This window comes from Cibotium barometz, chromosome 62, assembly GCF_041138505.1.
Source record: "Cibotium barometz isolate CiBa-2024 chromosome 62, ASM4113850v1, whole genome shotgun sequence".
NCBI classification, from domain to species: domain Eukaryota; kingdom Viridiplantae; phylum Streptophyta; class Polypodiopsida; order Cyatheales; family Cibotiaceae; genus Cibotium; species Cibotium barometz.
The window spans coordinates 27337796-27353121 of NC_141107.1; the positions used below are offsets into that span (position 1 = coordinate 27337796).

The 15326-nt window shown below is 45.4% G+C and overlaps 1 protein-coding gene across 2 annotated transcripts in view; it reads left to right on the forward strand.

The window, feature by feature from the left end:
* The first annotated feature begins 604 nt into the window (after positions 1-604).
* LOC147604312 (uncharacterized) overlaps positions 605-15326 on the forward strand; it is a 63719-nt gene continuing 48997 nt past the window's right edge. The window contains exons 1-6 of one of the 2 annotated variants that reach the window (XM_086795606.1): positions 605-6224; positions 6305-6576; positions 6672-6819; positions 6945-7161; positions 7265-7639; positions 7793-8520. In XM_086795606.1, coding sequence (XP_086651732.1) covers positions 903-6224; positions 6305-6576; positions 6672-6819; positions 6945-7161; positions 7265-7639; positions 7793-8520 — 7062 coding nt within the window. In that variant the 5' untranslated portion in view covers positions 605-902. The remainder of the gene's footprint in view (positions 6225-6304; positions 6577-6671; positions 6820-6944; positions 7162-7264; positions 7640-7792; positions 8521-15326) is intronic. The other variant, XM_086795607.1, reaches the window with a different exon arrangement.

The following is a 15326-nucleotide window of genomic DNA, read 5'->3' on the forward strand; positions in this document are numbered from 1 at the left end:
GGGACTAGGATAATAGTGGCACATAGGAGACTAATGTTAGCAGAGACTAGGACTATTAATAGTGGCACATAGGGGTTCTTGAAGAGGGCTTGAGTTGTGGTCTTTAAGGAGCCTGTCCCACTAGGGTGATGGGGGATGACATGATTATATGGGATTGCTATTATTCCACATGACCCGCATTTGCAAGATGCGTAAGAACTGTGAAAAAAATGTCAAGATGCGAATGAAATTCCATTGGCGTGCACGAAAAACCAAGAAATGGGATTTGCTAATCTTCCTCTTTTCGTGATACGAGCCTCGTTTTTTTTTTCTAATCGAAGGTGATAGTGGGGGGGGTAGGGGTTTTGGAAAACCAGTACCCCTCCACACCCCTCCATTTGAGCTTGGTGGAAACCCTTTTCATTTGCTTTGTTAATGGATTATGGACCCCCCACAAGCCCTGTTTCCTCTTGGGGGGACGCAGCATCTCAATCTCGATCCACGTCAGCAAGGTATGGGTGGTTCGGTTAAACGAAACATTTTCATCTACATTGAACATTTTTGATTTAAATTTATTTTTTCAAACCCTTTCAAAAATTAAAGGGGAGTGCCTCCGTTCAGTGTGCGTTTCAGGGGAACCCTCCAAGGGGCTTCTTCTTCATCTCCTCAGAAACAAAACTTTGGGCGTGGCCGCCCTTCATCTTCACTCTCCTGTCGCACATCAGCTGTGGGAAGGTCGTCCTCTTCACTGGCGATCATTGCCATCATCATCGGACGCAGCAGCTCTTCATCGCCATAAACCCTAGCCAAGCGTAGAGAACACGGAAAATTATAGCAGCAATCACAGCATCATCAAGCAGTTCTAAACCCTAATCAGACCCGGCAAGCAGGTCGCCATCGCCGCTTCAAAACCCCAACTGGCCATGGCGAGGTCCGGTAGCTCATCCAGGTTTGTTTCTGTAAATCTGAACAAATCGTACGGCCAGCCTCCCTCTCTATCAACTGGCCACGGTGTCTCTTCTGCATCTGCATCGTCTTCTTCTGGATTGAGTCGACCTCGCTTGCCGAACAGCCATGGCGGTATGGTCTTGCTTTCACGCTCATCTGGTAGATCTCAGCCTTCTGTGTCGTCCGTTGCTTCTGCTTCCTCTAGAGCCTCCAAGCTAGCAGTCCCTCGCCCTGTGAACCTGCCCTCCTTGCGAAGGGAGCACGCAGGAAACGATCCCACCATTGCACTTGTAGGCGCCTCTGGATCGTCTGGTTGGACTAAACAGCAGGTATCGGCTCTTCCTGGGGATAGTCTTGTGGCACAGCCTGGTGCTCCCGTTGATTCAGCTGCTGTAAGATCTGCATCAATGACTCCAGAATCAAGCTGGGGTCCCCCTGTTTTGCAGGGAAGGATCACCCCTTCGTTGGCAGACATTGCAAATATGGAGCGAAGGTTGCCATCGTACCAAGCATCCACTGGAAGACCAGCTGTGTACACCCCCCCTGGTTCACGAAATGCCAGTGCAATCAACCCGGTGCCAGTGCAATATCCACCATCTGAGAAAGCAGTTATAGTTAGAGGAGAAGACTTCCCTACTCTCCAGGCAGCTGCCCGCCCCACTTCTGTACCTGCTCCGCAGCGGCAGAGGGATATGCAACAGAAGCAACGGGATAAGCAGCATGAGCTCAAAGATCAGCACATGAAGCTGCAGCAACTCTCACAGCAGCAGAATAGTACAGAAGATGTTTTGCACTTGGAGCATCATTCTGGTCCACAGCTTCAACTAGCACAACCTGTGCGGCTACAAGTGAGGTCCAAGCAGCCTTCTAGTGTTGAAGGGCGCTCTTACGGAACTCAGGGTGTTACTGAGAAAGTGGGTAGTCATTTTTTTGGACCATCCCCCTTGATAAGGTTGACTCACACTTCCAACTGGGCTGATGATGAGAGAGAAACCCTACAAAGTGTTCGCCCGCAGGGAACGGCTCAGTCTGACCCGTTGGATTCAGGTCGACCACGAAATGGATACCAATTTTCAGATAGTTGGGCTCTGGATCATAGTGGCGCTGCAGATTCGGGTCGTCCTACGTCAAGAAATGGGTCTTTGTCTGGATTTGGCAGAAATCCTAGGGATCCACTTTATGAAAAGAATGGTAGTTATGGTTTTGAAGGACGATTCAGTAAAGATGGAGGCTTTAGCAATGGCATTGTTAAAGGGTTTCACAGTGATCAATTTGAAGTGGGTTCGCGGGATGATATTGGCCATTGGGGTAAGGGGGTTGGTAGGAATGATTTTCCAAAGCAAGAATGGAGCTCCACTGCAAAGGAATCTAACCATAACAGGGACACAAGGTCTGGGAATTCCAGTAGGTCATTCAGCAACAGGAACAATGGGCTTGAGAGAGAGATGAATGCCAGCACATTTAGAGATGCTGATCCCACACTTAGAGGTGATAGCCTTCGCCGGGATATGTCTATGAGAGAAGTGCATTCTCGAGATGGTAGTTTCAGGAAGGGCACCTTTTTTAGCAAGCACGGGCTGGATGATTGGCAAGGGGATAGGCCTCGAAAGAGTGCTGGTGGTCATCAGTTTGGCAGATCTGATGCTACTAGTACTGGCCGCAGTCATAATGGTGTGAGAAGTGATTTATCTGGACTAGAGTATGGAAGGGAGAAAAGAGCAAATGTCTATGGACAGGATCCTTTCTTGGAAGATCCAATGGGCTCAAAAGCAAGTTCAGTTTTCGGTTTAGAAGCCTTTGTGGGCATATCTGGTCTGGAAGCCAAGATTCCAAGGAGAAAGAAGGATGAACTGCAAAATTACCGTGATCCTGCAAGGGAGTTATTTGAAGCGGAGTTGGAGAGGGTCCAAAAGATGCAGGAGCAGGAACGCCAGAGAATGGTTGAAGAACGAGAAAGGGCTATTGAGCTTGCAAGGAAGGAAGAGGAAGAGCGGGAAAGGCTTGCCAGAGAAGAGGAGCTGTTGCGCCTCAAGATAGAGGAAGAGGCGCGAGAGGCTGCTGCCCAAGCACAGAGAGAGGTGGAAGAGGCTGCCAGGAAAGCTGAGGAATTGCGTAGGGCTAGGGAGGAGGAGAAGCGCATGGTAATATTGGAAGAGGAAAGAAGGAAAGAGGCTGCGAGAAGGAAGCTTGTAGAGCTTGAAGAGCGCATAGCAAAGCGGGAGTCTACACAGCAGCAAAGAGGTTATTCAGTGAGAGAGGTTAGCATGGGGTCCTTCGAGAGAGCAAGGACGACTGAAGAAGTGGATGTGGAAGATGAAGATAGACTTAGTCCGAGCTTTGGTAAGGCTGAACAAAGTGATGAGCGTGCATCCTTTAGGGTAGCATTGCCTTTACAATCACCTGCAAGGAGAGAGCCTGTGGAAACTCCAAATTCCCGGCCAAGGCTGTCAGGGAGTGCTTTACGATGGTCACCGGATACGAGAGGAGGGGAGATGGCCTCAGTGGAAAGGAATAGAGTTGTTCAGTTGAGGAGAAGAGAGACTTCGGATGATGGGCCAGGACTTTCTTTAGTACCAACACAGCCTCATCCCCGAGATGACCTTCCTCAGCTGGAGCATGAACTGGAATACAGAGGAATCTCCTTCAGGGGTTCAAACCTTGGGGCTCGAAGGAGTTCACCATCAGGAGCACTGGGGAGCTCGTCATCAACATACACACAAGAAAGGGTACAAGCAGAATGGTCAACAAGAAAGGAGCAGCACTGGATATCTGGTCAAAATGAAGGTTTTTCTGGAAGGCATTTCTCTTCAGATATCAATGCTGGTTACATGGACAATGGGAATGAAAGAGATGCTGATGGTTGGTGGAGTAGGGATAACCGGCGCAGGTCACAGGAAGGACAGCGGTTGACTTCACCCCCACTTCCATTTTACTTGAATGGTGGAGAGACTGATTATCCGTCATTTGGTCGTCTTAGGCAGTCTTTACCTAAACAACCCCGGGTGCCACCTCCCATTTTTGGACGGGCAACCTCACATAGGCAGACTGTCTATCCTGAGGATACACAGGCTGTACCTTCTGCTGACTGCAATGATAATTCTGAAGGTTCACATAAAGAAAGTACTAATTCTAGTAGTCAAGTGGCAGCTTTTGAAGCTGACATAGCTGTAGCTGAGAAAGTGGATACTGCGGCCAGGCTGCCAAGTGATGCACGGGTGTCGGAGAACCTGGAGTCTGCTGCCTCTACTGAGGTTTCTGTGCTGCTTAATGGCAAGTTGCAAGTTTTGGATGATACAGCTGAAGATGGGTCAACTGATGGCTCTCAAACATGCCATGAACAAGAGTTGCATCCAAATGAGATTGATGCGGTTTCTGAACTGACAAATTGTGAAGAAAGGCTGGAAGAGGATAAGACTCAGGCGGCAGTTGACATGCAAGAGACCAGGACAGAAGATCCTATAGGTGATGATGAAGATTGGCTTGTGCAAGCAAGGGCAGAGGATATGGGAAAAGAAGTACATGTGCATGATTGTCTTCATTTGCAGAATGAGGTAGCTATTGATGAGTTGGAGGATCAAGAGTGGGAGAGTGCAAAGGTCCATGAAGATGAGGGGGATGGCCAAGAGCATGTAAATGCAACAGAAGTGGAAGAGGCTAATTGGGAAAGCCAGCAAATGGAGGAGGTTGGAGATGGTGTCATAGATGATCCTGACAATCCTGTTGACTCACAATGGGAGAGCGATGTATACACGCCAGAATGTGAACAGCAAGCAGAAACAGAAGTGAAGGATTCAGCTGCACAGGATGCAGTAGAAGATTATGTTGTCCAGCCTCTCACTCAGCAGCATTCATTGCCAAATGCATTTGATTCTGTGCAGGTGGGGCAATCAGAAGGCCTAAGCCATGGTCAATCTTTACTGCAGCAGTTTCAACAGCCTTTCTCCTTCATGGCGGTACCACTTCCACAGTCAACCACCTCGAATACTGTGTTACCATCTATGCACGGCCTTCAAACTCAGCAGGAGCTACCATATCACCTCCAGATGGGTCTACTTCCTGGCACGCCTCTCCTGCCTAATGCAATTCAAATAGGCTCCATACAGATGCCGCTTCATGTGCACCCGCAGATGCCTCAGCTTGCTCATTTGCATCATCAACAGCCTCCTGTCTTCCAGTTTGGGCAGATATGTCATTCTGTTCCATTCAGCCAGCCTTTACCTCCTATGCAACCAGCTGTCCAAATACACCATGCAATAGGGCAGCCTTTCTTACCTCAGCACCACCAAGCTGAATCTCTCACTCCAGTGGATGGCTCACATGGGTTGCCAAAGGTTGATCAAATTTTCAAGGGAGTAAATGAGATGGCACCACAAAGCTACATTGGTCTGTCTGCAGGTTTCAATGCTTCGGCGGACAAACCTATTGAGACTGATATGACTTTGGGAAGTGGTTTGAGCTCTGGAGAACAAAATGACCATAATCCTGTCGTTGTGCCGGCTGTTATTCAGACTCCTTTGCCCGTTGTTGAGATAGGCTCTTCTCTTGCAGGAGCTGATGTAAATACTGAGGCTGACCAGGGCACTTCAGCTGGTAGGATATCAGGTGGCAGGAGGAGGAACAATGGTCCTTGGAGCTATGGCATTTTGGGGAGGGGCCGAGGGAGGTTACGTGCTGGGAAGAACCATGGCTTCAAGGGTCCATATTCTGTAGCGGAGACATGGCCGGAAACTGGAACCAAAGAAGTAAGCCGAAGCAGGATGTTTCGACAAAATTTCCGTCGAGCTGAGTACAAAGTACGTAAACCTTTGGGTGCCTTTGAGGGGGGCCCTGAGGTTGGTATGAGTGAAGGAAAGCATCTGTCCTCTTATGCCACAGATCTCAATGTGTCCAGTAGGCTTGAAAGCACAGACAGAAGGTCAAATGAGGATGCACAAAGGGAGTCGAGGAGCTATCTGTACTCAAGGAGTTTTGGTGGAGCCAACACTCAAAATGTTGAGGCAGTTCCTGGCTCACATCCTATGCAGGCTGGATCCAAAAGTAACCAAGCTAGTGGTGGTCAAACAGAGACAGTGAGGAATGGGCTCACAAGCACCTCTCAAACTAAAGGCATTTTAAAGAAGTACAAATCTGATGACGTGGGGGATGCACCTCTGCAGACTGGAGTAGTTTTTGTTTTTGAGCAGCCAGGGATTGAAATACAGAATGATAAAGATGACTTTATCGAGGTCAGATCAAAGCGCCAGATGCTTAGAGAACAACGCGAACTGCGTGACAAGGCAAAATTGAAGGAGTTTAAGGTAATTGTTTTCGTGAGACTTATTTGCCTTTTCACATCAAATGCTAGAATTGCTGAAGGTACATGTTTCTCAAAATGAAGGTAAAAGAGCAGGTGGCAAGGAAGCAGCAGAAGTTATCTGGAAAGGCTGTGCAACATGAGGAAGCTGCTGTAGCCAGTTTAAGCAAGCATGGCATTGAAAGGTGGCCTATGTCCAGTGCTGAGATGGTTAATAGTGAGGGTAGGCACAGTAAGCAGAGTCCGACTGCTGAATTTGGCTCTACTGTGCCACAATTCTGTGTCATCTCAACGTCAATCGGCACATCAGCAAGTGAGTCATGTGATGATAGTCAGAAAATCTCCAAGGTTTCCAAGTAAGGCCAGCAATTTCCTCTTTGATCCATGCATTTTACTTGAGTTAAAAGTTCTTGTACCTTTTAAATGGATTTTTTCTGCTGTTTATGTGTAGGTCTGGGCAGGGTCAATCAATGTCCATTGCTACCCACATCGATTCTGGAAAAGTGCATGCATATGGACATCGATACCGCAGCAATGCTCCTGATAGCACACCGAGTATAATAAATGCTGCTTGGGGTGTGCAACGGTCTCCTCAAGAAGTGAGAACACATTTAATTATGATGTTTGTTTTTGACACCCAGCTTTCCACTTTGAAATCCAGTTTTCTACAAGGTGGCTGTAATGTAGTTCAAAAGTGACTGACACAAGTGTTTGTTCTAAGCAGGTTGTCAGCCTAACACAGATTCAAATAGAAGAGGCCATGAATCCCTTCCGATTTGAAGGTATGGCATCACAGATGGCACCCATCTCCACGGTTTTGGAACCGGGAATCTCACTTACCTCTGCCTTGGCACTTGAGAAGGCGCCTGCACCAGTTAAAGCTTCTGTTTCAGTGCCAGGCCCCATAAGCTCACTTTTGGCTGGAGAGAAGATTCAGTTTGGTGGGTCTGGAGGCGATGTTGGTCTCATTAGCATATTTTGATTTGCTTCCAAGAAGTGTCTTGCCAAAACTAACCTCATTTTTGACACGTCTTTTGCATGCAGGTGCCGTTACCTCTCCAACAGTCATCTCCTCTGGCAGTCATCCTCCATCACCATCTTTTATTGGAGCAATAGGTTCACCATTGGGCTTCGGAGCAGACATGGCTAACATTCCAACCCATCACTTAAGTCATACGAGGAATTTTTTGGGACCAGACAATAATGGAGTGTTCACATCCAATAAGATTAGTACAACAGGGGAGCATGATTTACATGGACAACTTGTTGATCCTGAGGCAGAAGCAGAGGCTGCTGCGTCTGCTGTTGCAGTAGCTGCCATAAGTAATGATGAAACAGTAGGGAATCATTCTGATGCAGGCACTGCTCTAGGTGGTGGAGCCCCAGTTGGCAGTTTTTCTTCCTTTGCTAATTCCTCTGGTGAGCAGTACCTGCATTGTGATGCAGTGGTCTAGTTTAGTATCTTTGTAGCTATGCATGTTTTTGAGCACGGGAGGATAGGACCTTAGGTGTCAATATATACCTGATTTTCATTTCTAAAGCTTGGCATTGTCTTGCTTTCATGGTGTGCAGGAGTTGAAGTAACAAGACCTGTAATCATCCAGGCCCCAAGTATTTCCTTGGGGCTTGATGATTCCATGGCTGTAGCTCTTCCTGCTGATCTCTCAGTCGAGACTCCTGCACCTTTACTGCAAGCCTCTTTACCCAGTGTTCCGGCCACTTCAGGACTCATGCTACAGTCTTTACCAAGCAGGGCTTCACCCTTCCCTTGTCTGGAGATGGGAACTATCTTGGGAGGACCAATCTTTGCTTTTGGTCCCCGTGAAGATGCCCTGTTGGCTCCATTTGAGCCTGGTCTTGCAGCTCTAGGAGCAGGTGGTGTTCCAGGATGGCAGCACAGGCACTCAAGTACATCAGATTCATTCTATGGTGCTCCACCACCTTTTATGGGTCCAGCAGGACTGCCTAGCATTCAAGGGCACCCTCACATGCTGGTCTACACCAATCCTTTTACACCAGTTGGACAATTTGGGCAACTTGGAGTGAGCTTTATGGGAACTGCATATCATCCATCTGGAAAGCAGCCTGATTGGACACATACACCCTTCACTTCATCGTCAGGAACATTGAATCAAAATGGCGGGGATATGAATGCTGGGCTACCTGGGATGATGATGGATACTCAGCACAGCAGTGGTGCTCCAAATTCTGTCCAAGCAATTTCAGTTGCAGGATGCTCCATGATGCCAGTTGCAGCTCCAATAAGTCTTTTTGATCCAAATTTGCCTGCTCCTTTCCAGGTAGTAATTTTCAGCATATTACTTTCTCTAGAAAGTTTGAACAAGTCATCAAAATAGTTATCACCATCTAAAAAATCTTGCTATTTATAGTAAGATAGTTAGATTAAAGGGGCTCCTTCATTAGTTTGTGTAGCTAAACATGCACAATGGCATCTAATAAAACTCAACAACACCCAAATAAAAGAAAAGTGGAAGTTGTAAACGTAGAGAGAAAAGGACGAGGCTCAGCAAGTAGCTGATACAGACAGCAGAAGTCATAGAGTGTGTGCACGGTGTCTGCAGTATCTTCCAGTTTAATAATTAAATCCACTGCCCTGCCACGTGGACATGCTTCATACTTGCAAGCGCCTCAAGGGCAAGATTTGAGCAGATTGGGGCAGTTTTGGGACAGCCAGACACGTGCTCCACAACAAGGCGCCCAGGTTCATCTAACGTGGACAGGTTTTAGATACATTATCTAGTCATGTACAGTTGGCCCAGTTGGCATAGTTGGCCAACCTAGTCGGTTGGTAGGGTTGGCTGGTGTGGCCAACCATGCCAACTATGCATGACTAGATACAATGTATCTTGTTACATGCGGCGTAGCGGAAGCTTCTTAATTGTGGTTAGGTGTGCATTAATTGCTGATTATGGAAAGACCAAATAGGAGAGTGTTTCAGCAGACGGTATTTCGGTGGATCCAAAGAAAATACAGGTTATTGTCAATTGGCCAACTCCCACAAACATCCATGATGTTCGTTCTTTTTTGGGACTTGCCAACTTCTATCACACAAAGGTTCATCGATTTTCCGAAATAGCTGCTCCTGTCACAAAGTTCTAAAGTCCGCTCGTCCATTCAAATGGACTAAAGCCGCAACACAAGCTTTTGGAAATTTAAAGACAACTTTGACAACAACTCCTGTCGTGGCTATTCTTGACCCTACTCTCCCCTTAGATGTTTACACAGATGCTTCTGATATTGCCACTGGTGCCGTCTTAATGCAACAAGGACGTGCTATTGCGTTTGATAGTCATAAGTACTCTGCAATTCAAGGAAGATACCCAGTATATGACAAGGAATTTTTGGCTATTGTTCATGCCTATCGTGCATGGAAACATTATCTCCTCTCCTTGGTGCGGATTCAGTGGTGAAAACAAATCATCATTCTTTAAAATATATCTTCACGCAGCTAGTTATGAATGCTAGGTAAGCGCGTTGGGTCGAATTCCTAGCCAATTTTCATATGACAATTGAGTATGTTCCTGGTCTTACCAATGTGGTTGCGGATGCCCTCAGTCGTATGCCGCCAGCTTCGGTCTTGGCTATTTCTACAGTTGAAATGGATATACCTCAAAGTTTCAAGGACCGTTATTCAAAAGATCGTGATTTTGGAAATGCATTTCGAATTCTCAATTCTCAGAATGCAACTCCTTCCGACTTGAAGATTTATGGAGCATATACAATAGTGGATGGTTTATTATATTGTCAGGACCATATTTGTGTACCTCATGATACTTGTGCTCGAAGAGTATTGGTGAAAGAACATCACGAGGTTACTTATGCTGCACACCCAGGCATCAACAAGACATATCTTTCACAGCTACATACTATTGGCCTCAAATGAAGCAAGATGTTATTAAGTTTGTTACAGCATGTCTCTCGTGCCAACGTATAAAAGCTAGCAGACAAGTTCCAGTTGGTCTTCTTCAATCACTTCCAATTTCAAATGAACGCTAGGAAAGTATTAGTTTGGATTTTATTACTTCATTGATACGTTCTTCTAAAGGCAATACACAGATTCTTGTGGTGGTTGACAGATTTTCTAAAATGGCACATTTCATTCCGTGCAAGAAAGCAGCCCAGGCTTCAGATATTGTAGTACTGTTTATATAGTATATCTTCAAACTTCATGGATTGCCAAAATCTATAGTTTCTGATCGAGATCCAAAGTTTACAGGACATTTTTGGACTTCCATATTCAAGTCTCTTGGTACAAATTTACTCTTTAGCTCTGCTTATCATCCACAGACAGATGGACAAACGGAACGAGTTAATCAGATTCTAGAAGAAATGCTGCGTCATTATGTTCAGTCTCGATTAGCTTCATGGAAAGAATATTTACCTTTGGTGAAATTTGCTTATAATAATTCTTATCATTCAGCTATTGGAATGACACCTTTTCAAGCAGCTTATGGCCATACTCCTCTTATTCCTACCAACTTTGTTCTTCAGCATAAAGTGGCTTCAGCAGACTAACTTATTCACGAAATGCAAGATATTCTATTACAAATTAAGGATAAGATAGTCAGCATCCAAGAGCAATATCAACGCACAGCTAATAAGCGTCATCGTCACATTGAATTTCAAGAAGGAGACTTGGTATTATTATATATTGCCTCTCATCGATACAAGACAGTGAAATCAGTCTTTCCAAAGCTTTGCCCAAGATATTATGGACCCTTTTGTATTATTAAGAAGAACTCATCTCTCAGTTATAAGTTGGAGTTACAACCTTCGTGGGGTAGAATTCATCCAACTTTCCATATTTCTTGGCTCAAGAAGTTTGTAGACCGTGATTTTTCAGTTTTAGATATTTTGGATTATGTTCCAGAAATCGAAGATGAACACATACTCTTAATTCCAGAGACAATTCTTGATGTCTGACAGAAAGAAATACGACATAAACTCACTACAGAATTTTTGGTTAAATGGAGAGATCTTGATGATTCCGACTCTACTTGGCAAAGTAATGAAGACTTACAGGAATATCCAGAACTTCTTCGGGAATTCTTTCAAAGACAACCATCTCTTCTTAGCTAGAGTCTTATTTTAAGTGGGAGGGAATGTCACGATTGTGACTAACTCTCTTAATCTCTCCTTAATTACTCCTTAATCTCTTATTAACTAAAAGGACACCTATGAAGGGTCACACCCTTACACATGGGTCACTATCAAAGAACATGTCTATTCATTAAAAGACACACCCCTAAGTCCAAAGGACTTAACCGTTGATTCAAGAGCCACACCCCTTCCCAGGGATGTGTCTCTTCACTTGTACCCTTTCGGCCTCTATTTAAGAAAGGCTCTTGTCTCAATGCAAACAACTCAGTTTTTCGCTCTCTAATTATCTTTAGTTCTTGTATTCAATTTTAAACATGTCTTAATAGACTGGGAAGTCCTCACACAAACTAGTGTCCAAATACATAGAAAGATCCAATGAGAATCTATCTTTGCATTTATTTAAGGATACCTAGTTGTTCAAGGACCGAAATGGTGACACTCGCTCCTAACTGGGATAAGGATACACAGCTTTTTATAACTTCAGGTGCACACACAGACGTAAGTACAATCAGATTTTAAGAGGACTACCCAAGGCAAAGAACCCTTATTGACTCTCACACACACAAATAGCTAGAATACCCAATCATCCTCATTGAGGGAGACTTGGACTTTTGCAGCGGTTATTTCTTCACCTTCAACTAGCAGCTCCTCATCATCAGCTGCGAGATTAGATGACGCTTTTCTTACTCTTTTTCCAACTTCTTGATGCAGTTGGACTCCTTGTGCCCCATCCTTTTGCAGTATCTGCACTGAATCTTCTTGTTATTCTTCCAATTATGTTCTCCCACAAAGACTTTGTCGTGGTCAATACTATTGTTGGATTGAAGATCTTCTTCGATTCTTCTATCCTTTTCAAGGAGCCATGCCACTAGATCTTCAAACTTTGTAGTTGCTACACAAAAGATCTCCAAAACATGTTATTCCTCGCATGCTCTTGATGAGCATAGTCACTTTTCTTCAAATACCTTCTAGTTTGGCCTAAATCTGCTTGGTCGTAGACTTGAAATCGATATGATGCACTAGTGAGTCAACAAGTTCCAGTCCTATGACTATAATGGCCCTTTGGTTGTGTTGTTGCCACAGCTTCAACTCATGGCTTAAAGTTTCAAGGCATTTTTCTTTCTCAGAGATGACCTCCAATAGCCCCTCCCGCATCATCAGCAACTACATCTTTGTCTGCCTGAGAACTTTTCACGATACCCTTTTTATAAGAACGATTCGTAGTAATTGAGATGGCACTTACTGCCTTTGGCAACAAGTTTGCGGGTGATTGACTACACCTCTCATCTCTTTAGGCCAGTGGGCGAATCGAACCCAGGTCTTTCACGATACCCTTTTTATAAGAACGATTCGTAGTAACCAAGATGGCACTTGCTGCCTTTGGCAACAAGTTTGTAGGTGATTGGACCTGATAACTTTTCAACTAGCGGGGATATGGTAGCTGTCGAAAGCGCCATAATAATGAAGCAAACGCGGGTCCAATGAGTAGTGCACAGTCAAAAATGAAATGCTACCATGATAACACATGAGAAGCTCAATAAATTCTGTCAAGACCATGGCATACGTGAGGTGGAGACTACATAGTGAGAGGAGCTGAGAGAAGTGAAGAAGAGATGCTCGATGAAGAGTAGGCAAGGGTGTGAGCAGAGATTCATTGGCACACACAGCAAGATAGGTGGAGCCAGTTGGGGAGGTAAGCAGGCATCGGTGCAGCACATGCGAAGAGGCAAGTCAACACGCAGGTGAAGAAACTGCACATGCAGGCACAGGCCACAATGGCTACAAAGAAGGCGGCATGGACTGCACACGTGGGCTAACAAACAAAAACTGCGAGCAGGCGGACGATGGCGCAGGGACGAAAAGATGCTGTAGACCCACCAAAATGGACATAAGGCGAGTAGGGGCCACGGGCGCCTAGCGCCACCCAGCAACGAGCAGCTCAGCCAAGGTCCCTGCTCCCCCAGTCCGCCTAGCCAACTCAGCTCAGCCCTGCCGACATGCTATCACAAGCTCCGCCGAATAGACAGCGCAAACGGGCGGCAACGGCTCAAGTGGTGGCGCGAGGCAGAGGCGCCCAGTTCAAAGTGGCTCTGATACCAAATGTTGAAAATGGAGAGCCCTGGGGGAGAGAAGAGAGACCAAAGGTGTAAGAGAAAGTATTTGCACGACCCAATGCTCATGATTTGATTGATATGTTAATCACCAAGTACAATGCCTTTTTGTAGGTTTACAACCTTAATCTTTTGATCCAGACAAACCACACTCACAAACACACATGACACATGTCACACTTATCATAATCCAGATATAACGGGGTTTTCACACCTAAGCAAGTGTTCTCTCACACATACGTATGAATAAGTTACACATACGTCTACTCATGCGAAAGCCTTTTCCATCCAAGGTCACTAGCAAGGTCAACCAGATGGCAATTTATGCAATTATGGGATCATGGGCAAGGCTAGAGGGCAGCCCATAGGTGCCCAATACCCAAATTTGAGGAGACAAGGGCTCGTCACAAAAGGGCACCCATGCTAAACGGAAAAAGGGGCAATAAAAAGAATTATTTGTTCAAAAAGCCTGTCAGCCTTTAGAAGAGCTGACCAGGTAAGAAGGCACCTTACTGCGCATCATTCCTGTCTGCAACCCTCACAGGCATCTGCACAAGTTTCAAGCCAATGAAGCAAAATGCAAGGCATGACGAGGACAGCAGCAATATTCAGCAAACCGTGTTGGCGAAAACACAAGTCATTGCCAGCTTCTACAGGCTGCCAATCTTGCAGGAGTGGTGTACTCAGCCCAGGAAGCCTTAGGCGTCCAGAAGAAGGGGAAATCCCTGTGGGAATTTGGAAAATCAGGAAATCAGGTCAGTCTCTGTTGGGAGAGAAAATCAGTATTTACTTGTGTTCGTTCTCTTGCAGTAATATAAGCAAATACTCTCTTCGGAGGGGGGGACCTTCAGTGGGTAATTGGGACCCAATCAGGTGTACTATGTATGCTCCATCTCATGTCCAAGGTATTCCAAGGATGTCTTGAAGAATTCACTTTTGCCTGGATTAATATAAAGAGCATTGTCACGAAGCACTTGGAAAACGATCTAAAGATGTGCCTTGTGTTCTTCCATATTACGACTGAACACCAGGATGTCGTCAAGATAGATAATGACGAACTTGTCCAAAAAAGGACGAAAAAGATCATTCATGAGACTCATAAGCGTTGCAGGGGCATTGGTTAACCTGAATGGCATGACCAAGTACTCGTAATGACCATATTTTACGCGAAAAGCTGTCTTATATTCATCATCTTCGCGAATGCGAATTTGATGATATCCAGACTTAAGATCAATTTTGGAGAAGACCTTTGCATGGAGTAATTGATCAAACAATTCATCAATGCGCGGAAGAGGATACTTATTCTTGATAGTCAACTTATTAAGGGCACGATAGTCGATGCAAAGGCGCATAGACTTATCCTTCTTTTTCACCAAAAGTACTGGAGCTCCAAAAGGGCTTTTGCCTGGTCGAATATGTCCTTTCTCCAAAAGTTGAGTTGTTGCTGTATCTCTTGAGATTCCGTAAAAGAAACTCGATATGGAGCACGAGTAGGTGGAGCACTGCCAGGAAGGATATCAATAGCATGCTCGACTGGTCGCGTTGCCGAGGTGGGAGAACCGCAAGAAGTTCTTGAGGAAAAAGATCCAAGTATGGAGCAAAGAAAGGTTGCCTGAGATACATCACCTTTGTCTCTCTGTCCTCGGGAGAATCGTTGGCTGAATAGACTATTAAAAGTGCTGAGGAACAACCACTCTTGCGGACCCACCGTTTCACTTGAAGAGCTGAAAGGGTTGGTGTAGAAGGTTGGTCTCTGATTCCTTCGAGTGCCACAAGCATATCATTTTGAGCAAATTGTATAGAATGGTTCCGGAAACTGACCAGGGGATCATATTGATACAACCATTCTTGACCAAGGATCATATCATAATGTG